The 24050-nt window shown below is 31.6% G+C and overlaps 4 protein-coding genes across 7 annotated transcripts; 2 read left to right on the plus strand and 2 right to left on the minus strand.

Annotated features, from left to right (window-relative positions):
• The first annotated feature begins 4216 nt into the window (after window positions 1-4216).
• On the plus strand, window positions 4217-10048 carry LOC123909124 (CDP-diacylglycerol--serine O-phosphatidyltransferase 1). 4 transcript variants are annotated; one of them, XM_045959910.1, is made up of 13 exons: window positions 4217-4745; window positions 5945-6220; window positions 6354-6419; window positions 6517-6576; window positions 6730-6820; window positions 7013-7067; window positions 7184-7263; window positions 7384-7500; window positions 7596-7680; window positions 8222-8313; window positions 8490-8743; window positions 8835-8923; window positions 9752-10048. In XM_045959910.1, the coding sequence occupies exons 2-13, from the start codon at window positions 6060-6062 to the stop codon at window positions 9877-9879; spliced, it is 1278 nt and encodes a 425-aa protein (XP_045815866.1). In that variant the 5' UTR covers window positions 4217-4745; window positions 5945-6059; the 3' UTR covers window positions 9880-10048. The 4 variants fall into 4 exon arrangements, with proteins under 4 accessions (XP_045815866.1, XP_045815854.1, XP_045815874.1 ...); XM_045959898.1 differs by having other exon boundaries at window positions 4246-4745; window positions 8814-8923; XM_045959918.1 differs by having other exon boundaries at window positions 4256-4884.
• An 863-nt stretch (window positions 10049-10911) lies between these two features.
• LOC123911414 (palmitoyl-acyl carrier protein thioesterase, chloroplastic-like) lies at window positions 10912-13324 on the minus strand. Its single transcript, XM_045962823.1, has 6 exons — window positions 12909-13324; window positions 12561-12694; window positions 12091-12204; window positions 11822-11990; window positions 11617-11685; window positions 10912-11506 (listed from the first exon to the last, which is right to left on the minus strand). The coding sequence occupies exons 1-6, from the start codon at window positions 13263-13265 to the stop codon at window positions 11186-11188; spliced, it is 1164 nt and encodes a 387-aa protein (XP_045818779.1). The 5' UTR covers window positions 13266-13324; the 3' UTR covers window positions 10912-11185.
• A 1615-nt stretch (window positions 13325-14939) lies between these two features.
• On the plus strand, window positions 14940-18761 carry LOC123887354 (sec-independent protein translocase protein TATC, chloroplastic). The gene is made up of 4 exons (XM_045936666.1): window positions 14940-15339; window positions 16001-16290; window positions 17332-17622; window positions 18370-18761. Exons 1-4 carry the CDS (start codon window positions 15099-15101, stop codon window positions 18577-18579), a joined length of 1032 nt encoding a protein of 343 aa, XP_045792622.1. The 5' UTR covers window positions 14940-15098; the 3' UTR covers window positions 18580-18761.
• Window positions 18762-19646: 885 nt separating this feature from the next.
• Window positions 19647-22711, minus strand: LOC123902107. The gene is made up of 3 exons (XM_045951765.1): window positions 22469-22711; window positions 21685-21894; window positions 19647-20570 (listed from the first exon to the last, which is right to left on the minus strand). Exons 1-3 carry the CDS (start codon window positions 22647-22649, stop codon window positions 19879-19881), a joined length of 1083 nt encoding a protein of 360 aa, XP_045807721.1. The 5' UTR covers window positions 22650-22711; the 3' UTR covers window positions 19647-19878.
• Between the last annotated feature and the right edge of the window lie 1339 nt (window positions 22712-24050).

Below are 24050 nucleotides of genomic sequence, written 5' to 3' on the forward strand. Positions count from 1 at the left end.
TAATGTTTATCTGACACGGAGGAGTAGAACAATATGTAACCAAAAAAGAAGAAGAGAACAATAATAATATACTTTTCCGACAATATTTGGACCATTGGAGCACAAATTCATTCTATTCAATTATTTTCTTTATTGAATAACCCTAGGTTGTTTTGTAGTCCTCTTTTATGAGTCTCTATTGTATAGAGATGTGATTATTATTAATAATATATTTGACATTAAAAGAAAAAATATATGTATATATATAACACTTAGCTAGCATTCTACTTAATTAGAAAGCAAGTATAAGAGTATTTTTTTACTAGACATGAACAGATTAATTAGTAAGTTTTTATAATAATATTATTTAGTCAAGTCACAATGTAAAAGTTGTTAAACAAACATTCGACCAAATTATATTAACGTGTCGATTTATTATGTTTGTTCCTAATGTTGGAATATACAGTAAATTCGGTAATTGAGAGAGAAAAATAAATGAAAGTTAAGAAGTTTAATATTGATTGTGAGATGATCTGAATATGCATTTATAAAGTAGACACAATTCTCACTTTACAAACCGGTTTTGTAAGATTGAGTTAAACAAAATTCTCAATTTTAGGATGATATCAGAGTCTCTCCACGATCCATTGTGTCGTCTACTATCAGGTTTCCGTTATAATATCCGTGCCCCAAGCCTAGTAGTACTGAACGCGATGTAGTATGTTAAGAAGTTTCACATCGGTTGAGAATCTCATACCACAAGTCGATTTTATAAGATGGAGTTGCGATCAAATCTTAATTCTGAGGAACTCTCCTTAAGACATTGTGTCCGTGTATTTTTGTATCATGCATGTAAGACCTTATCTTAAATTTGGTATGATTAGTTGCCTACATTGTGATAGTTGTCTCTGTACTCTATCTTAAAGAGAGGACTTTATGAATACGAATTTCATATAGTAAGAGATCCCAAGCATTTAAGTGGTTATTGTATGTTGTTGAATTGAGATTAAAAGGTTGAGTTTTAAAATTTGATTTTTTGTATTTTAGAAAAGAAAAAAATGGCTGTTGAATACCGATATAGTGACAACTTTAATTGCCGAGAATTCATATATAAAGATTTTTTTCATCCATCATTTAAAATTTATCCTTGACATTAAACATTATGATTTTTGAAATGTTAAATGGACATACAAATTTAAAAAGAAAAAAAAAATCATGTCAAATATTGGAGTTTATATCTAGATTTTGATTTTGATTAGTCAGAGAAAATAAAAAATTCTAGACTTTGATCATCTTATCCAAAAATGGTTGTAGATGACATCAAGTGATGGTAAAGAAGTAGATACTATAATTTGAGGATATTCTCAAAGATAGTGGAATTATTCTCTTCATATCAAACACAACATATTATTTTTTGTTTTTCTTCTATCAAACCCAACTAATTCGTTAATATAAGTTTGTTGGGACAAAGTTTTTTGTTTTTTGTTTTTTTTTTATATATAAAAGTAGTAGTCTATATTAGTTATTTAGGTAAATTCTAAAATGGACCACTTCATCAAGTGGTTCATGATGGACTAGTCATGAATAACATTATAACGAATACGAATTTTACAAAATCCACCGTTGAATTTTAAAGTTTATATCATATAGATCATCCATAAAAAATTTAGAAAAATTGAAAATCATTTGATATGTTATTGAGACACATCAAGATTAACGGTTTATTAAATAACGTAAATCTTGATGGGTCTCAATAACATATCAAATGATTTTCAAAAAATTTCAAAAAATTTATGAATGATCTATACGATATAAACTTTCAATCCAACTGTGAATTTCGTAAAATTTATATTTGGTAGGTCACTTGTCCACGGTGGACCACTTGTAAAGGTGGTCCACCGTAGCATTAGCCTAGTTATTTATGTCATCTTTTAAGACTTTAGGGGCGTATTATGGGTCAAGTTAGTGTCTGCTTTAGTGATTTGGAGATTGAGATATTTCTTTCTAAGTATGAGATTAGAAGTTGGCCCTAGAGATCGAGAGGTTATGAAAACAATAATTTTATGTTTCTTTTTCTTTTGACTCAAAAGCCACTTGTTGATTGTTGGCATACATAAAATTTAAAAGGGCATATGATGGGCTCGATAAAATGTGGTTATATGTTCGTTTTTTGATTTATGTGTGAAGGGAAAAAAATGTATTTTTAAATGTCACATAATTTTTTTTACAGAGATTTTATTTTATTTTTAGGCAAAAGTGATAGTTCAAAAAATTAAACAATGACATTTTAAATATGTTGACACTCTTTCATTTAACTTAAGAAGTGATCCAGCATTCAAATATTATAAAAGAGAAATAATGAAATACAAATTTGGGGATTAGAAAAGTACAAAGCCTGCAAAAGGAAAAACCATATCAAGGGAAAAATAGTGCAATGCTCCAAAACTTTGCAAAATCTTCAGACTAGTATTAGCAAGACCATCAACACACTAATTTTTCTCTCTAAAGATATGAAGGATAATAAAAACGATCTTTTTGGTAACAATTTCAAAGCCACCGAGAAATCATATAAGTGTTACTGTGTTAAGCAAATCAAATTCACCATGAGAGAATCTATTTTCAACCATAAATGATGCTACTCACGAGAGTAGGTAACTTCAACAACAATCACTACACAACGTAAGAGACATCCATATGTTTAGCGAAACTATCCAAAATTGTCACCGAACAATCACGAAAGATCCCTCCATAAACAGTCACGTCAGGAGACCCAAGGGCAGTGCCATCAATATTACATTTGATCCAAGAAGCTTTAGGAGGATCCCAATAAAAAAATTTAATCACCGGAGCTTTTGGAGGACGAACCCAAACCGAAAAAGCTCTGAGAACTTGAAATTCATGTATAGAAACTAAGCATTACTGACAATTGCATTGGCGCTATTGCTTTTCCGGTGCTATTGTATAAAGAACTCTAAGAATTTGAAATTCATGTAGAGTCGATCATTTTATGGCCTTTGGCGAGTAGTTCAATGTTGAAGATAAGAGGCGTATTCGTCATTTGGTTTGGTTGGCCACCACTTGGAATTTATGAAAAGTCCGAAACAATGTTATTTTCAACGGTGGCATAACGGATGCGTCGGCGCTTTTGGAAGAGATTAAATTTACTTCTTGGTTATGGTTCTCTCGTCGGTTTAGTCGTAAAACTTCTATTTCTTTTTCCTAGTTGGTGTTTAGATTCGTTGTCGTGTATCCATAACTCTTGAGTTACTTGTTATTTGTTGTAAAGGTTTGTGTACCCCATTATACTCCCTTATAATATCATTTGATTATAAAAAAAAAAAATACATATTTAATATTTCGATTACATAAAATACTCTTTAATTTAATTTTTTTTACATTATCTTTGCAATTTTTTCAATTTAAAGAATTGAGGAGGTAGCTAGTCAACCCACTAGTTTACTATTCTTTTCGTCCCAATTTGATTGACATAGTTGACTGTTATGCACTATTCACACATGTTGTTTTGACCTTATTTTTTTACTAATAAACAAAAATAAATATTAGCATATGAGATGTTGTTTGATTCGTCTCGATGAATATTTTCAAAATATCAAATTTTTATAATTTTTACTATTATACAATTAAAAGTATTAATCATCAAAGTTATGCATCGACATGCGTGAAACAATTAAATGTGTCAATCAAATTCGAACGGAGAGAATAGTATAAATCAAGGCAGAATAAGATTTTTAACTCGCCACTTTTAATTAACCGGCCCTATCCTGCACCAATTTTGGCAAATTACTGACAGTGCAAGTCGACCTTTTTTCCATTAAGGAACCAAATTTATTACTATTTATATCAATTCATTGTTATTAAATATTCTTATAAAGATTTAAAATAAACATTAAAACATTTATAGTGGTAATTTTTTTTAAATCCTGTTATTAAAAAAAAAAAGGGTTTAATCCTACTACTTAGCAATTTATGTGAAAGTGAAGGGCTATATAGTCAGAAAAAGTAATAGTAGCAGTAGTAGTACACATATACACATAGTAATAATATAAAAAAGGGTCATGCTAACCGGTGCCCCTGGGCACTGGTTAAGGAAACCAAAAAAGAAAATTTTAAAATTGAAAATAACACTTTTTAGATTTTTGAGATATTAACCGCACAAACTTCAATATGATATTACTATATTTGGTTTCTTAAACGGTGTCCCGCATTTTCCAATAAAAAAATGTTGGTGATGATGATCGTCATCGTGCGTATCTAAAACATCTTCAAATCTATCTTTGACCATCGTACTCTTTTCTCTCTCTCTCTCTCTCTCACTCATTCCTCCTCATCATCATCATTATCATAATCACACCCTCTTCACCTTTTCGCCGCTGTAATTGCAGACTCACTCTGTTTCTTTTCTTTTCTTTTCTTTCCAATCCAAACAAACAAAACATTCATCCACCACCACCACACAAATCATTCACTTCTTCTTTCTTTCTCTCTCTCTCACTCCCACTTCAACATATATATACCCAATACCCTCCTCCTGAAACAACCTCAAACTCAACAACAACAAAAAAACCTTATTCTTCTTCTTCCTCCGATTCATTCATTTATCAACATCATTCATAACTCTGATCCAACGGCTCTGATCTCCTCGTTTCTTTTAATCGTACGGCCAGGAGTCCTTTATCTCTGCCTCTTCATCAACTATCTCTCCTTTCTCTTTCACTCTCTCTCTCTCTTCTCTCTCTTTACGTAACGTAAGTTGTTTGTTGGTTACTATCTCTCTATCTTCTTTCTCTAGTAGTAGTATTTATAACGCGCTTTTTTCATTAATCTCTTTTTCATTACGTACAAATATAGCCTAATGTTGCAGAATCTACTTCCTACCTATGTTATGTACTACTACGTCATTTTCCCCTTCTTTTATTTACCCTTTTACTTTTCTTTTCTTTTCAATTCAACTTTCGTTTACCCCACTTGGGGTTTTGGTTTTTGCTTCATTTCAATTTTTTAATTACATGCATCGATAAACTCTTGTTCAATTATGCATTTTTCTTTATTATTGCTATCATGGATTTCAGATTTAGATCCATCATGCTGTTATAACCGTTTTCGAATCTTCAATCTCTCTGTTTTTTTTTTTTTTGATGAAATGCATTCCAAATTATAAAAAAATAATTTTTTTCTTAACCCTTTTCTGAGTTTTTGATGTGCATGTGGGTGTTTTCTGTGTTGAGATGATGGCTTTTGGTTTCTCTGAGGTTATTAGAGGGAATAGTTTTTACAAAAAAGTAATTTTTTTTTAAGTTTTAAGATTAAGTTGTGTGCTAGATTCTACCATAGGCTACAATTAGTCAATTACAAAGTTGGGGTTTATTGTGTTGTCAATTCACTGGATTTGTAGGTGTTTCTAGTTTGGTCCTTAATTTTGAAATTTGAACCCTAATTTTGATGGCTTTCTTATGTAGAATTTTGGTATATACTTTTTCTAAAGTACTCTTGGTATACTGTTAATGTACTTGGTATACTCTTAGTGGAAGTACTTTTGTGAGTATTAGTGTTTGAAAACTTTTCAGTTTGTATGTTCACATGGAGTTGTCTTATTTGTTCAATTTACACTTTGTAATCATTATTTTATAATAATGCATATATGAGATTTATTGTGTTAGTATATGTGAACTTATTCTTTCTCTAGTTCTTTGCTCAATTTATTTCTCTTGTCAATGAAGTGTTCATATATTGTAGCTGAAATGTAATTATACATGGATATTTAACAAGATGATGTTAGTAATACATATGTTATGCTAATGTTTGGTGTGTCTTTAATTATAGAAAATGAACTGTTTGGTGTGTTTTTTAATCTATGATATTGTTTTTATTACTTTCATATTGATAAATTTATATTTGAATTAAGTAGATGAACTTTTCGTGACTGTTTGTTTTGTGTGTTTTCTAGGAGGTGATCTATTGAGGCACATATAACTTCTGGGCTATCTGCGTGGTATCTTCAAATGATCTTATTTCTTTGATTTCAATTGTTGTTAGAAAGTAGCTTCTCCGGAACAATAAACATGGAGTCCAATGGTCATAGAAGAGCAAAGAGATATGATTGTGTCATTAAAGAAAATGGTGATTCCCATTCATCAAATGATGATGAGCATGATCCATGGACTGCGTGGGCATACAAGCCTCGAACGATCACACTATTACTTATTGGTGCTGGCTTTCTTATGTGAGTGCTTCACTTGATAGATTAAACACCAATAAGTAGTGTATAACTTTCATAAACTTGGAAATTTGTTCTTTTATAAATTTGAAAACATTTCTCCTCACATCATATTCTTATGTATAATTTTATATGTCAGTTGGGCAAGTGGAGCACTTGATCCTGAAAGAGATGCATCAGGCGATGTTGTTACTTCGGTTAAAAGGTTTGGTATCTTTAGTTTAGTTAGTGTTCATTTTGATTTGTTTAGCATTTTCTGTGTGTACAATATGCTAAATTTCCACACAATTGTTTCTCTGTAGGGGTGTATGGGCAATGATTGCTGTTTTTCTCACTTATTGTTTGCTGCAAGCTCCTTCTACGTGAGTTGGCATTTTTTGTTTATTAGTCTTGTTTGATGGAAAGCTCGTAGCATAGAAATTTTATAATGACTAAATTTGTTCAACTAAGTTATAATGCTTGACTTATATACTTATGTGTATCACATATTTTACTGGTTTCCTATTTTCGTTCAGGGTTCTCATTAGGCCGCATCCTGCAATTTGGCGCTTGGTACATGGGATAGCTGTTGTATACCTTGTTGCTCTCACCTTTTTGCTTTTTCAGGTTGGTTATCATTTTACATCTTGTAAAGATTTAGTTTTGCATTTTGTTGGCTAATCTTTGCTCTTGATTTTTGCACTGTCTGGATTTTACTTGTGTTAGCTTCTTCCTCCAATTTTGTTGGTCTTCTGTTACTATGCTTGCAGCAAGTGAATAAAAGTGAACTAACATTTAATCTTAATAATCCCCTCACAGAAACGGGATGATGCTCGACAGTTCATGAAGTATCTTCATCCTGATCTCGGCGTTGGTAATTTAATTTGATTCTTATGATTTAGCTTTGAATCGGTTGGAATTATTTCATCGCTGATCAGGGTTGTATTTGAGATTCGAAATACCTAATTGCTGCTAAATTACTTTTGACAGAACTTCCTGAAAGATCTTATGGTGCTGATTGTCGTGTATATCTACCTGAAAACCCTGCAAGCAGGTTTAAGAATGTTTATGTATGATTTCCTCTTTCTCAACTTTGTACTCTTGCCTATGAGCAGGAAATATCTCGTTGATCTTTCCTTCATCATGTTGGTATCTAACATAGAGGTTATTTATTATGCTTTGTTTTTCAGGAGACACTTTTTGATGAGTTTGTTGTAGCACACATTATTGGATGGTGGGGGAAGGCAATATTGATTCGTAATCAGCCCCTTCTTTGGGTGCTATCAATTGGTTTTGAGTTCATGGAGGTCGGTGTTGATCTGATTAATAAACTTCAATTTTTTATTGTTTCGGTATATGTCTTCTGTTTTCCTTACAAACTATTCTATGTTGTCATCGTCAGCTTACTTTCCGTCACATGTTACCGAATTTCAATGAATGCTGGTGGGACAGTATTATTCTGGACATATTGATCTGCAATTGGTTTGGTAAGAGTTCATTGTACATCAAAAAGTTTCAATGATTTAACTAGTAGCTGTACTTTTTTTTTTGTTGGTAATATTGTCTAGAATGATTTTCGAGCCTGTAATAGTTCAATATATTTTCGAGTCTGTAATAGTATAAATAGTTCAATATAAATAGTTCAATATATTTTCGAGCTTATTTTTGAGCCTGTAATAGTATAAATAGTTCAATATATTTCCATGCAAATTTAGTTCTTATTATCTATGCGGATTTTTGCATCCTAGAGAAACAACTTTGGATACTAATAGATCATGTGCACTTTAGTGATTATTTTTGTCTTGTAGTTGATAATTCTGGTGGTATTCCTAGTATTCCTATTTTGTAAATTCTTGTGTCGATATTTTAAAATATTATTTGTTTGAATTATCTGATTGTCCCCCCTCTATCCATTTTCACTGAAGATAATGTAGTTTTATTTTTGCAGTATTTTTCGTAATTAATGTCTTTTGACATTAAAATTGCAGCAGCAGTTTGTATGATGTTTTAGTTATTTTAATATTGCAGGAATTTGGGCAGGAATGAATACTGTCCGGTACTTTGATGGGAAAACATACAAGTGGGTTGGTCTTAGCCGCCAGCCTAATATTATAGGAAAAGTATGTCTTTTCGTTTTGATTTGTTTTGTCACCTGTTATTCCATTATGTTCGAATCTTTGATTTCTATTTGAAATTGATACTGCATGTATGATACTCTTTCCCAGCAATACTTACTGTTTCATCGTATCTTTTGTTTTTACTACTAAAGTTGTGCGTTATCTTTGATTGTTACCAGGTGAAACGAACGTTAGGTCAATTCACGCCAGCTCAGTGGGACAAAGATGAGTGGCATCCGTTGCAGGGTCCATGGCGATTTATTCAAGTCCTAAGTCTTTGCATTGTATTTTTGACTGTAGAGCTCAATACATTCTTTTTGAAGTTTTGTCTATGGATACCTCCGCGAAATTCAGTTGTTATATATAGGTTAATTTTGTGGTGGTTACTTGCAATTCCAACAATTCGCGAGTACAACACATACCTTCAAGACAGGTAACATTCTCAATCTCTCATGTTGTGATGACTGAATGCATCATTATAAATTTTTAACATTTTGTCATAGTCTTTATGAATATTTTTTCAGCAAGCCAGTGAAAAAGGTTGGAGCTTATTGTTGGCTCTCTCTTGCTATTTGTATCGTCGAACTTCTGATCTGCATCAAATTTGGACACGGTACGTCTTTCAGTTTCTTTATTTTTTTTTAAAATAAAAATATTATATTAGTTGCATTATTTTTCATTCATGTGTCAAAACCTTAAACAACTTACATAATACGAAACATATGAAGTATCATTTAATGGGGTGATAAGGTATTGGTCCATGGCGAACCAAATCACGAAAGCTTATTGAGATCATACTGAACATTTCCTTGACGCTATACTATACTATACTATACTATACTATACTATACTATACTATACTATACTATACTATACTATACTATACTATACTATACTATACTATACTATACTATACTATACTATACTATACTATACTATACTATACTATACTATACTATACTATACTATACTATACTATACTATACTATACTATACTATACTATACTATACTATACTATACTATACTATACTATACTATACTATACTATACTATACTATACTATACTATACTATACTATACTATACTATACTATACTATACTATACTATACTATACTATACTATACTATACTATACTATACTATACTATACTATACTATACTATACTATACTATACTATACTATACTATACTATACTATACTATACTATACTATACTATACTATACTATACTATACTATACTATACTATACTATACTATACTATACTATACTATACTATACTATACTATACTATACTATACTATACTATACTATACTATACTATACTATACTATACTATACTCATGCATGGTATGCTTTATTATTATTCACTAATTAAATTAAATTAAACTTTGGACGTAACCAAAAGAAATATTAAACTTTGGTTGTGTTTGCATTGCAGGCTTATATCCCAAGCCAATGCCTTTATGGCTGGTAATTTTGTGGTCATCTGTTGGAGTTGGCATTATTACATTTTTGGTTCTATGGTCTTGGCAACTTCATAGGAGTCTAGAGAGAAAGAGGAGATAATTTAATTTTTACTACTATTGTAGTAGTGCATTTTATTATTACTACTATTCTTTGATTTGATTCCTTCCTAATTTTTATGGATTTTCATAGAGCCATACAATGTGTAAATACTATCCAATCAACAACATCCTCATAATTGTAAATGTTTGCCATATTATTCTTCTCTTAATAGTTTTGAGTTTCTTTGAGCAGAGGCTAAATTTGTGTCTACCGCAACTAAAATTGGCATTTTCTTTGTAATTCTATTAATAAAATTTTATCGTTCAACAAAAGAAAAACTTTGCAAATTCAATTCATGTATGACTATGCAAAATCATTTTGCATAACACCCAAAAAATTAAATTGATTTTAACGTTATAATAGGCGACGAGTGTCATAATTGGCTAAATTGGAACATGTAAAATCTTGAAATTTCAAAAGGATTCAAGAATTCAAATGTGTAAAATATTGAATTTCAGATTTTAAAGTTTAAATCTGTAAACTCTTAAATTTCAAAGGATTTTTTTGAACCCTATATATAATTTACGGGTTTTAGAATTTACATGTGTAAAATGAAGTTTAAATTTTAAAATCTGAACAAAGTATTTTTAAAGTGGAGAAAGTAGAGTGTTGCATAAAATTTCATTACTCTTAATAGAATGGAAAAACTTTCTCCACCCCGTACATATTAAAAAAAACAAATCCTTGTAAGAATGAAGAACCCTATATAACACACACTAAGCAACAAGCTATACAAGATACTACACAATGGATATTATACAAGATACTACCCTAAAATACGGCATATAGAACAAAATATGTTTTGTCTTTTAGTGATTTTTTTTTTTGAGAAAATGTTTTGTCTTTTAGTTTTTTTTTTGAAGCATGTCTTTTAGTTAAATAAATGTTTTTTTCACATATATATATTTTCTTAATAAATATTTTCACATATATTAGTTTTTAATAAAAAATATATTTAGAAAAGAGTAATAAATACATCTAAAAATTTATAGAGGAGTAAATTTTTTTATAAAATTATAAGGACAGAGCAAGTAAAAAAGAGATTGAGATCTTTGTTTACCAATTACCATATAATCCAGTATAAATAAATTAGTATCATATTTCACACAAATTTCATTTGGAACATACTCAAATTTCATTGGTAATGTGACTTTCTTTATATATTTTTGTTTCTCCAAATGCTTCTCTACTATCTTGCCATCATGTCGTTTACTTTTAGGCCAAGAAATTCTTAGTGAGCAAAGTTTGTTCCTTCTCAGTTCCCAATTTCCAAACACTACATCCACATGAATTACTATGTAGAAAACTATGCAGTGAACTTCCTTTTCCATGTAGTCTTTCCTCTAACCATTTCTTCATTTTGTTTTATTCCCTTAGCTTGTAAAAGATGTGTATACTTTATTGGTCTTTGTTCAAAGTAGCTCAAAACTCCACCACCATTTATAATATCTGATGATACTAATGACAATCCATTAAACAAATTTGGTTCCAACATACTATTAAGTACTATTTCATCTTCTTCAGGTTCACATAATGATTCAACTATATCTGAACTTCCACATTCCCTTCTGTATTCCAATATGATTTCAGATAACTGGTGACTCTCTAGAATTTGTTCTGGAATTGTCTGTAAAATCATCAATATACTAAAGTTAACTATATGATATTCTAATCATGATATTAATATTGAAGAATGATATGATGACCAATGAGTAGATGATTTTTTTATTAATTTACCTCAAGCATCCATCTTAGATATTTTACATTATTAACATGTTGGTTCATGTCTAAATCACTTCTCTTGGGCTGCAAATTTGAGAGTGACACAAAATCATTAATTGTATACATTTTTCATGCCGTGGCATATTTTAATTGAACTATAATGAAAGGCTCTAAAAAAATGTTCGCAACCACAATCTAAGTTGTGACATCAATTGCATACCTTTAAATTGGAATTCATGTATTTTGCCTCTTTGTCCAATTTGACAATTTTTTCAAGAGCATCTTCTTTTATTGCTTGCTTCTGTATGAACCAAGGTGTAAGTTCATCCCTCACCTCTTCCGGCATTTTGGAGAGGCGTCTTGTTTTGCTGTTCATCATCACCCATGTGCTGTTTTAAAATTATGTGTTAATCTCAATTCTCAATCAGAACATGTATGAAAAATAGGAAGCTGAAGAAAGTTTAGAAAATGTACAGAAATGTGACCAACCTTGTTGCACGAGCGAAAATTCGGCCTGTTGCCTTACTTCTTATGAGCCAGTCGCGTCGCATTCCATTCTTGCCCGACGCTCCAACCCATGTGTCAATTTCAAGTACCTCTCCCCTGTCACACGTGAAGTGTACACCTACTGTTATAATTATTATGGTATTAAAACTAAAATTTCATATATTTCATTAAAATTGTTTTAAATCTTAAGTTTTTCTATTGTTATGTATATCAATATTTAAATCTAAAAGGGCTAGTTGTCTGCATCCAAAAGGGTATAGGACAAAATAACTTGATTAATATGGAGAAAACTCCTAGAAGAATCTCCATGAAATAGTACATTTTTGTCTAATATGGCATGAAAGTTATCAAATTGGATGGATTCTGTTTTTCAACAAGGTTTCTTATGTACATTAACTTGCATTGTGTCTTTGTATAATAATAATAATAATATAATAAATAATAGGACTTACCAGATGGGATAATAATCAATGAGAACTTGCATTCTTGATACAACCCAAATAAGATCATTCCTCATCATTCCATGTGTTGCTCCAAATCCATCACCAAGGAGTCCAGACATCCATACATGGTTTAATGCTGTTTCCTGCATAATATTAAATATAAAGTTATATAGATGTAACATATGAAGTACCGACACAAACGTCAGACATGACACTGACATGCTGACACTGATAATAATGTAAAATGTTACGATTAAATGTAATCACATGTATCAGTGTCAAACACAGACACATGTCGTACACTCTTCAATCAAAAGTGTCAGGTGGTAACAAAACAATGAAACCCTTGTGAATTACCTGAAGAAGATTGAGAATGCTCTCAAGTGTTGCAGTTTTATCAGCACCAACTTCATAGGACCTAATAACAACAGTTTGTCTATAACCAACACCACCTTCAACAATAAGACCTTGACGATAAGGATCAACTAATTGCTTCTTTGTTGGAATGTTCTGTCGTTGACCACTTTCAACAAGAGTTGTAGGAGCAACTTCAGCTGTTTGACTAAGTGATTCAATTTTAATTGGAGACCTAAAACTCCCATTCATTCTAATGCTACTGTTACTACTCAATTGATCGCGATGGTTTTCTTTCATAGAACAACATCTTACAAGAAATGAAGAAGCTGAACATGTAAAATTAGTAACAGCAGCCATGTTTTCTTTTTCACTTTTAGTCTCCAAATGATATGGAAGGAGAGAGAGGTTGGAAATGAAACATGTTATTTATAGTTTATAGTTTGGACGGATTGAACAAAGAATGACTTAGAAGAATGAGAGACAAAGAAGTGAACCTTGTGAATTATCTGACAAATCAAAGAAGCATTGAATGGTTTTTGATGTTTGTGTGGAAGTAGCTGTCTAAATTGAGAAAGGAAATCAAATGCACAACCTTGAACTGATCGATAAGCCAAAGTGGGACAAAAGCAACTGTTTAGTTTGTGTCAGGTAAATTTGTTAGTTTGTCAAATATTGACCAATTTATGAGTGAGTATTTTTTTTTTTACAATATATAAACACTGTCCTCTTACATATTACATCATTACCGAGATTTAACTTTTAAGTAAAGAAGGACATCACGAACAAAGGCAATCAAACGGTGAAGACATGATGACAAACACAACTAGTGACAACGAAAATTGCTAATTCGTACACAAAATTGTTTGCTCTTTGTTTTGAAATGAAAACGGAAGCGAAAATAAAATAGGCTAAACAATAAACAAATAAATTTTTCTTCAAAAAAAATAAACAAATAAATTTAAAATAAAATACTCCAACAAAAAAAATAAATAATATATTTGGGAAATTACGAAAGAAAGAGTTGAGATCAAAAAATTGGTTGACCGACGTCTTCAAGTATTGAAAGATCGTATAGCCAAGCCAAGGTTATGGAAAAATATGGAGCAGTTATGGAACCTTCAACACCATCATTTTTATTTTCCTCTTGAATCACTGTTTTTTCATAAGAGGATTTGTTATCACTATTTTACCAAAGTTGTTTACTTATTCTCAACCGTAAAATTCAAACGTATGTTAGTCTCAACCGTTCCGTCTTTAACTTAAATTTTCACACAAAAGAGTTTTCACTTTCTCTTATTTCAAAAGTTACTTTTCATCCATTTTTTCCCCGACAAGTATCACTGACACTCACACAATTGCAGGATACTAAATTCGAATTCGAATAAAGGTGTTCAATCTAATAATATTAACATTTCTAAATTTTATTCTATCGGTATAACAAATTAATTTAAATATGCATTACCGATCATTTTTTATTTCAAAATTTAAATTTCTCAAAATTTAAATTTCTCAAATATATAGCTTCACAAAAAAATCCCGGCAAGAACTAAAATAATAATATAAAAGTTAAAAAAAAATATTTTTAAATAATTAAAGTGATAAAAAATATATAGACCAGGAAATAAGTGATAAAAATATTTTAAAAAATTGAGGGATAGATCAACCCACTTCAAAACCCATTTTCTTCATCCGAGCTCCAACGGACACAAATAGACAACACTCGTAACATCTATTGTTGAAATCAAATGGCCTTTAATGCTAATTAGTTCATTAAAAACCCAAGTTTCTCTCACCCACTAATGAGAGGCGCCATTGACGATGAGCCTGTGACTTCCGCCCTCTCATCAATTGACATTGGCTCTACCTTCGAATCAATGACGATGAGCCTGTAACATTTAGTGTCAAACTAGTTGGTGTCATTTGATCGTCACCCTTGTTATTATCCATCTAAAGGTTGAAATTAGTATAAAGCAAAATTAACAAAAAAAAATAGTAATAGAAAATGAAATCTCTTTCTACCAAAAAAATAGTAATAGAAAATGAAATCTCTATGTGTAAGTGCAAATATCACAGAACAGAACAGAACATATAACACGCAAACAAAATCGTATCTAACTAACGAGAGCCAACCAAACGTTCGACGGAACCAAAAAGAAAAACATAAACAACACCGTACGTGGCCGTGGTAGTATGATTTTGGGAACCACCACTGTTCCTATGAATATCCTTTCTCAATTCGGGTTGCTCCGAACCCACTTAACTCCTATTCGGGTCAACAACTCTTCCGGGTTCAGCTTCCCTCACTCTCCAAGAAGAAATAAGAGTTTTGGTAAATTCGTTTGCTTAGCCGTTGATGACGAACTTAGACAGAATCAACAACAGTTGAGTACTACTTCATCTAGACTTGGCTCCGCTATTGAAGAAAGACCCGGTAAGTTATATAGTGCTAAACCCACTTCATATGTCTTGTTTGGATAAAACTGCTTAATTAAGCTGTATAGTGTTTTTGTGTAACTGTATAAGTTATTTCTATAACCAAATATTTCATTGATCATACGGTTTTTATATAAGCTTTAAGTTGTTTTTGTAAGTTATTCTAGATAGCTTAAGGAAATAGGTTCGGTTTGGATAAACAGTTTAATTAAGTGTTTATAGCATAAGTGCTTATCATATAAGTGTTAATGCATAAGCTATTTGTAGAACAAAAGATAAAAGTAAGTCAAACTATTTTCAAATAAGCTATAAGTCGTGTTTATAAGTTATCTTGTTAAACCTTGTGGAAATAAGCTGAAAACAACTTATCGACATGTTATTATATAAGTTGTCTTCATAAGCTCTCACAAACTGTTTTACAACTCAAGTGTTTATGCTAGTAGATAAGTTCAAATAAGCCAATCTAAACGGGCATGTAAGCCCAAAACAACTTATGAACATGTTATTAGTTGTTTCCGTAAGCTCTCTCCAACAGTCTCATAAGCGCTTATGAAAGAAGATTAGCTCAAATAAAGTCAATCCAAATAGACCCTTAGTTAATGATTATGCATACAAAAGTTTTAGAAATAGAAACTTACTGAATTTGCTTGATGGTATAGGTGAAGAAGCATTGGAAAATTTTAATGAAGATGGGGAAAGAAGTCCTATCTATGATTTTCTTTATCCCGATAAAGAACTTCTTCCTGATGATAAGGAAATGAGTCTATTTGATCATCTTGAAGAGCTGCGACAGAGAATCTTTGTATCAGTTCTGGGAGTTGGAGGAAGCATTTTGGGATGCTTTGCATTTTCAAAAGATTTGGTAAGGCTTCTCGAAGCTCCTGTTCAATCAGAGGGTGTCAGATTTCTTCAGCTAGCACCTGGCGAATTTTTCTTCACCACATTAAAGGTAACATTTTTATACACCGAGAATCTCTAAAGTGATTTTTGCTTCCTTCCCTATCTAGTGAGCTGTGAATGTAAAAATTCTATTTCTTGGTATGCATTTCATGTGAAATTAAATTAAAAGGTCCTATGTAGTTGGCTTTTTCTTTATCAGAATACAAACCACCCTTAGTTCGTATGTTTGTGTTGGGTATGGTTCAGTGATAATCTTGTGATCTAAACCGTAGTACTTAAACACAAGATATACTCTCTTAATCCTAAACTTGAATTATAGAAAGGTTTTGCAGTCGGAGATGTAGGCCCAATTGGCCAAACTCCGTGATCAAATCATTTGTGTTCATTATTTGCGGGTTTTTTTTCCTTCTTCTTTTGAACCAAAGTTGCTGTTCTAACAGTCTGTCTTATAGATAGTTCACAAAAAGTCTAATGGGATAGGATAATTGCAACTTATGTTTGTTCTTGAGCTAATTGTTTTGGCAGTAAGATTTAAATTAAATTTCAAATAAGTCCAATATCCATTAAACTACGAGAACAGGAACCATTGAATCTTTTGTTACAAGCATAACATCAATTAATAAGATCACCGGCTTAGAGTTTTCCAGGGTGAAAGACCAAACATATAATAAGCAACTAAATTCCTAAATTCGAGGAACTCCAATTAGAGTGTAAAGCAATATCAACTATTGATGAATAAATAAATAGTTGATATTATATAAGTTCATAATTGTTTTTTTGACAAACATATGTAAGTTCATAATTAATAATGGGTTTGTTGAACTATCAGCATTTGAAATTTTCTCACTTTACTAACTACTTACTTTAGAGAAGTCAAACCCGGGGTAGGTAGCAGCTATTTGTCATGATAAGTTGTGAGAGAAAAATATGTTACCACCCGACTTCTAGCCAACATTATTTGATGTTTGCTCTGTATTAACCATTCTGCATACCAGTCTAAATCGTGATCAAACTATTCTATTATTAAAGATAAGATATAAGAAGCTACCTTGCTTGAATTAATATTGTTGTGATTTTGTGGTGCATGCAGGTGTCTGGATACTGTGGCCTCCTCTTGGGAAGTCCCATCATTCTCTATGAAATCATAGCCTTTATAATTCCAGGTCTAACAAAAGCTGAAAGAAGGTTTCTAGGGCCAATTGTTTTAGGCTCATCAGTTCTTTTCTATGCCGGAATAACCTTCTCGTACTTAGTTCTGGTACCCGCGGCATTAAATTTCTTTGTCAATTACGCTGAAGGTGCTGTTGAATCATTATGGTCCATTGATCAATACTTTGAGTTTGTTCTGGTTCTTATGTTCAGTACAGGCTTGTCTTTCCAGGTAATATAATTTTCCTGTTATCTTCTTCCTTTCTTAATGAATATATGGTTAATAGTACCTTCCAGCTGACACTGATTAATACTTGCCACGCAACCATTGACCCAATGGTAAATATACAACACAATAATAGAAAAGATAAACTGATTACATTTTTAAAAATGCGTGCATCAGGTCAATTTGTAGCTATGGATAATATGGACATTCCAATATACCTCTGTTAGGAATTCAAATGAAAGACATGTTATTGCTATTGAGTTAAATGGCTCATAAGATAGTTTTTATGTTTGTAATCAATCATTCGGATTTGGGACTTGGGTATAACAGGGTGTCTAAGTCTCATATCAAGTAGTATTAGATGCTTGAAAAATTTATACGACTCGGTTCTTTTTGACAGATATTTGTCACTGTTGAGCAACGGTGGACACTGCACCTATAAAATATAGTAACTAAAAAAAGACTTGGTTCTCCTCCCTTGAGAGCTATCTTTTAAGGGAGGGTTTCTCAAATAAATGAGTGCTTATCACATTCTTTTAGAGTTTGGATTATAGTGTGCAATTGCATAGATGATTGTGCCTTAATGCGGTGCTTGAGGAAACAATTGCATATATTTTTATATATGATTGCAAAATAATTGCATATATTTGTAATTTTGTACTATTGTGTATTACACTATGCTTACTTAGAATGCTTTTCTTCCTTCCTAAAGAGTTTGGCAGCAATGGAATCTAAGTCATATTGTATCTGTAGGTACCTATTATACAACTTCTATTGGGACAACTTGGATTGGTGTCTGGAGACAGGATGCTATCAGTTTGGAGGTACGTTGTAGTCGGCGCAGTGGTGGCAGCTGCTATAGTTACGCCATCGACAGATCCTCTCACTCAAGTTCTTCTAGCAGCACCCCTATTAGGTCTTTACCTAGGTGGTGCATGGATGGTTAAACTTTCTGGACGATAACTTTGCCCCACATATTAGCAAAAGAAATCCAGTTTAAGCAGATGTTAATGTATATTCATACAGGAGTCTAGTGTATATTTTTACTCCCTACGGAGCATTACTCTTCCTGTATTGTAATTGATTTAAACTCATAATTTTGTAACTAGTTATTCCTAAATTCCATTAGGCCTTGGCATTTGAAGGTATTACTTTTTTTGACATAGTTGCAGTTAGATTAAGGATTTGGCTGCAGTTCTACATTTTTTCGTTAACACACTTGTTAATTTTGTTAATCTAAAATCATGATTACAATAGAAATACATATATAACTAAGAAAGACTTTTTCAGTTTCAGGATGAATTACACCATCACATGGTCAGAGTTAATTTTGTTAATCTAAAGTCATGATTACAATAGAAATACATATATAACTAAGAAAGACTTTTTCAGTTTCAGGATGAATTACACCATCACATGGTCAGAGTAATAAAGCTTAAATTATGAGACATCACTGCACCCTGAATTTCAGATGTCATTATTCTCAAGCATTTAACTTTAATCTGAGAAAATTATTATACATAAAAGTCTAATTAGAAATTGATTTATGAAAGGGAGTGTTCCCTTATAGGCACAATTTATAATAATAGAAGTGATGGATGGAATCTTGTACTGATATATTAAAGGTAGCAAAGTACAAGCAATTATGGATGAAAACAAGCAAATAAAGCCAAAATACTGTAATGGAAAAGTTGACTAATGCAGTAAACAAGGCCTGCAAAACCAGTACAAGGATATGGAATGGAAAGGAAAGGTTTGTGAAATTACAGCCTAGAGAGAGAAGCATTCAAAGCTGTCATATTCCACAGTCCACATCCACCTAAAAGGGAAATGCTCACTATTTAATCATATTTTCTGTTAGGCTTCCTTCAACTACTGTGTTCCTCAGTAATTTCCTCATTCACTGCAGCAGTTACTTCCTTAGATAACTCATTTTTATCATTCATAACAATTTATTTATTTTTTTTTTCTGTAATCTAAACACAGGTCAATTCTGAAATAATTCTGATAGTGTTGTGTTGGATTAATAATTGAAATGTTAAATTTGGAACGCAATTCGATTAACGTTGGACCTTTGGAGACAAATACTCGGCAAAAATTACAGTATCCTGGGCAAAATAAAAACTAAAAGAAGTGGTTTACAAGAAACAAAAATATACTTATATCTATATAGAGAAAATCATCAACAGGATCATTTCAGAAATTCTACACAAATTCTACTTGGTCAAAATTATTGCACACAAAAAAGGTACAAACAAGAGTCTACTTATCGGTTAATGTTATATTTTCCACTCTGGCTTCTATATCAGCAGTATTAGAGCAACTTAGTTCAGATGCAAGCTCTCTCAATGAGCTCCTCAAACCATTGCATGCCTCCAGAAATGCATCTGAGGCACCTTGAAGTCCTCCTAATTCCACTTGCAGAACATCAATAATGCTGTTGATTTTCTCCAGTGCAGCCTCGATGGAAGAAATCTCTTGCGGGGGATAGAGGCAAGCTCCAATCTCATCAATCTGTTGACCAAGTTCCTGACAAAGCTGCAACAATTTTTCAAGTGAATCTACAAAACTACTATTGTCGCTTGGTTTTTCCATCTTAATCAAGCCTGTGATGGAGCGAATAAGTTCTTTCAAGACTGATAGCATGTCAGACACAACCACAATGGTTCTTTCAGCCACTTTCATCTCTTCTGGTGATAGGTCATTCCCAAGATCACCTTCACTTGATAATGACTCTGTTTCTGCACAACTCTTGTCAACAAGATCATCACTAGAATCTGGTTTTAATTCTTTCATCTCGCGTAGAACATCCTTCACTGAAACCGCAACCTTTGTCATTCCTCGCCCAATTGCTGTAATATTTGATGTGGGAGTCTTTTTGAGGGCAGAACACGCTTCCCACACAGCACCTACCAGTTGCGGAACTGATTGTTTCTGGCCTTCTTGACGGGAACCTATTAGTTTTGGTTAAGAGAGAATGAAAGGTTATCAACAATTCAACAGAGAATTAAGAAATAGTTTTGATGTAGGGTCAGGACTCAGGACAAAGGTAATGGTTTGAAACATGATAATTAAGTCAACCAAATTATATAAAGGAACAGCAAGTTAATGAGGGATATCAAAGACGGTGTTGACAAATGTCAAAAAAACTGAATTGTAATAGAATTTAATAAAGGAACACCGAATTGATGTGCATCCAATGATGATAATAAATGTCAATGCCGTCACAATGATTTCTAATTAAGCTGAGGTATATCACACAGTAACAAAAATAGCAAAACACAAGAGTTAAGTGAAGTTCATTCTGCCTTTGTGTATGGTTGCTCACATAGCAGCAGCCATATTGCATTCTATGGGCATGCTGTGTGAATCCCAATCAAATATTTTTGTCAATACCTTTTATATTTAGCCTCATCAAATGTTAATGATTAATTTCAGATTTCGTCATATATGTATTTTTCATAATATGTCAAAATATTCTAATGTTTAATGCCATAACCAAACCAGAATACTATATAACAGATAAGTCCAACTCTTAAATGACATGATTTGGGGAGACAATTCAAAATAGTTTCCCGAAGTTCTCCAAAGAAAAGGATTTAAAAACTTAGGCGAAAATTACGAAAACATGGTGTTATAAGAAGGATTCAAATTTCAAAAACACATCTACCACCATTTTGACATGTGCAATGAAACTAAATATCTAGGCTAGCATCATATCTGACCTTTCTCAACCACCCACATGCAGTGATTCACCTACCTCCTGACAGAGAAAGTGGATTGAACTATGGTCTAGAAATAAGCATGTTCTCTTCTCTCTTTTTTTGCTCTCAGTCTCCCTTGTTTCTCTCTTCTCTATATTCACAGTCCAGTACCAAAAAAAGTGATATCTTATTGATCTACATATGTTAGTGATTAGTTGCAATCCTAATTAAAACATCACTAGATATATTAAGTTTTAATGTCAATAATCAATAGTTAAATAAACTGTTTAGTGATAGAATATCTTCCAGATCAATTATGTGTTTTACTGAGTGTTATTGAGAGAGAGGGAGAGAAAGAGATTACCATAAAAAGAGACAGTTTCCTTCATCAACCTGAAGCTGGAATCAACAACTTGCTTGACAGATTCATGAATACTCGAAGACAAAGTAGGCCCTGCACCTATCTTGCTGCCATGAGAAATCAAGAGAAAACCTTGTAGATTATTGAAGTAGGATGTCATAGTTTCCTCAATTGCTTTTGAATCCGGTTGGTCTCCAGTCCAAAGCATTCCAACTACAGAGAAAGTATATACATTTAAGGTCAGTATGAATTGACTTATATGAGCTTATCCACCGCCATTAGCACTTGTGAGACTATTCAAGATAGTTTATGCAAACAGCTTATGACACATACATAAACTATTTTCAACTTATTTTTTGTAAGCTCTTCAAGATAGCTTACGTAAACAACTTATAACTTTCATGAATCGACTTATTTGAGCTTATTCACCAGCATTAGCACTTGTGAGACTATGGGCCCGTTTGGATTTGGCTTATTTTTGAGCTTATGCAAATAAATTATGTTTGAAGTTAATTCATAAGTTTCTACAAACAAAAATTGAATCTTTATAAGTTGTTTTCTCATAAACAACTTATAATAATGCATAAAAAGCTTATTTATTTGCATAAGTTGTTTTGTATAAGCTCAAAAATAAGCTAATCCAAACTAGCCCTATTTAGGATAGCTTATGCAAACAGCTTATGACATGTCCATAAACTATTTTCAACTTATTTTCATAATCTTCCCTAACTAACAACAATCTGTAGTAAAAAGAAAGAAAGTATAGAATGAGAGGGAAAGAGTGAACCTGTGGTGGCTTGTTTAGAAACTTGTTCGGACATCTTAATGACATCTTCCCAGGTGACTTTGGCATCGAAGGAAGAAGATGGAGGAGTTTGATCCAAAAGCTGTAGGGTTTCATGGATGGTGGTGAGGTGAGAACCTAAGAGATGGTTGAGACGCTCTTTCTCAGCTCTAACTGCCGCCATCTTCGAATTCGGATGACGGCGCTATCAACTTGTGTGCTGGGTGGGTGGGTTGGCTTTAAACGTTTTTTATTTTTATTTTTATATTATAATTTATAAATAAATATACATAAAATACAAAAAATAGTTAAGGCCCCGTTTAATGCACGTGATAAGAGACAAAATATGATAACTGTATCATATTCTGTCTCAATTCAGTGTTTGGTGACACAACATGATATGATAAGTTAATCCTGAAGCTTATCTTATCTTGTCTCTCTGGTTCAAATCCTTATATTGAATTTAAGTTGAGTTACCAATAGGATAGGATAATTTTTTATTTTTTTTCTGATTTATTCTATAAAATATATTTTAAAATAAGAAACTGAAAATTAATAAAATAATTATTAAAAAATTGCAAAATAGGGATATTAATTTAAATTTTATAACAAATTAAATATAATTCTTTTGCAATAATAATTTTATTATTTACATGAGATATATCATATATTTATTTAGCTTAACTAACATGTATAGAGTTATTTATTTTATCATGATTCATATAAAAAATTTAATTTGTTTATTTTCTCATGATTTTTATATTATTTTTCCCATTTTTGTTGTTGTTTTTGTGTGTTTTCTTCTGATGGGTTTGGTTATAAGAGAAATGCTAACATGGGCACAAACCCAAACAAATTATTCTTAGGCACACTCACATAGGTGAAAAAAATTTAAAGAAAATATAAATACAATTATATTAATTGATGTGACTATTTAATTTTTGTTTTAATTTTTTTGATTGATGTTTGTGTGCCTAAATATTTTGTGCCTATGTAAGAATGCCTCTGGTTATGCCCCATCTTGTAGCTACTCTTTTTCACCAACCTAGTTGGGAGTTCTTCTAGATTTTTTAATGTCATTATGCTCTTAGTTCACAAAAAAAAAATTAAAATTTTATAAAGTTATTTGATTACTTATTTATATTTTTATTTATAAAATTCAAAGTATTGCAATATAATTTTTAAAAAATAGCAATTGTTTTACAAGGGTATTTTTGCCATTTAAATATGTTATGTATCTTATCATATTGTTATGAGCAAATATGTATTAAAAATATGATATAATAGTTATTATATGTTTGTTATCCTGTGTGCACCAAACACAAGATATGATAACTGATGATAACTGTTATTTTGCTGATATCATATCCTATCGTTATCCTGTTGTATATCATATATTGTCACTATCCTATCCTGCGCGCCCTAAAGGCATTCTATTATTATTTTTATTTTTATTTCTCACTCCTCAACAATTTGGCATTCTATTATTACTTTTTCTCACTTGCTCTCTCTCATTTTTCATTATCATTTTAAAGGCATAAATGTATTCATTCATGAGAAAGAAGATATATTACAATTTACAATT

The sequence above is a fragment of the Trifolium pratense genome, linkage group LG1 (assembly GCF_020283565.1).
Source record: "Trifolium pratense cultivar HEN17-A07 linkage group LG1, ARS_RC_1.1, whole genome shotgun sequence".
NCBI lineage: Eukaryota > Viridiplantae > Streptophyta > Magnoliopsida > Fabales > Fabaceae > Trifolium > Trifolium pratense.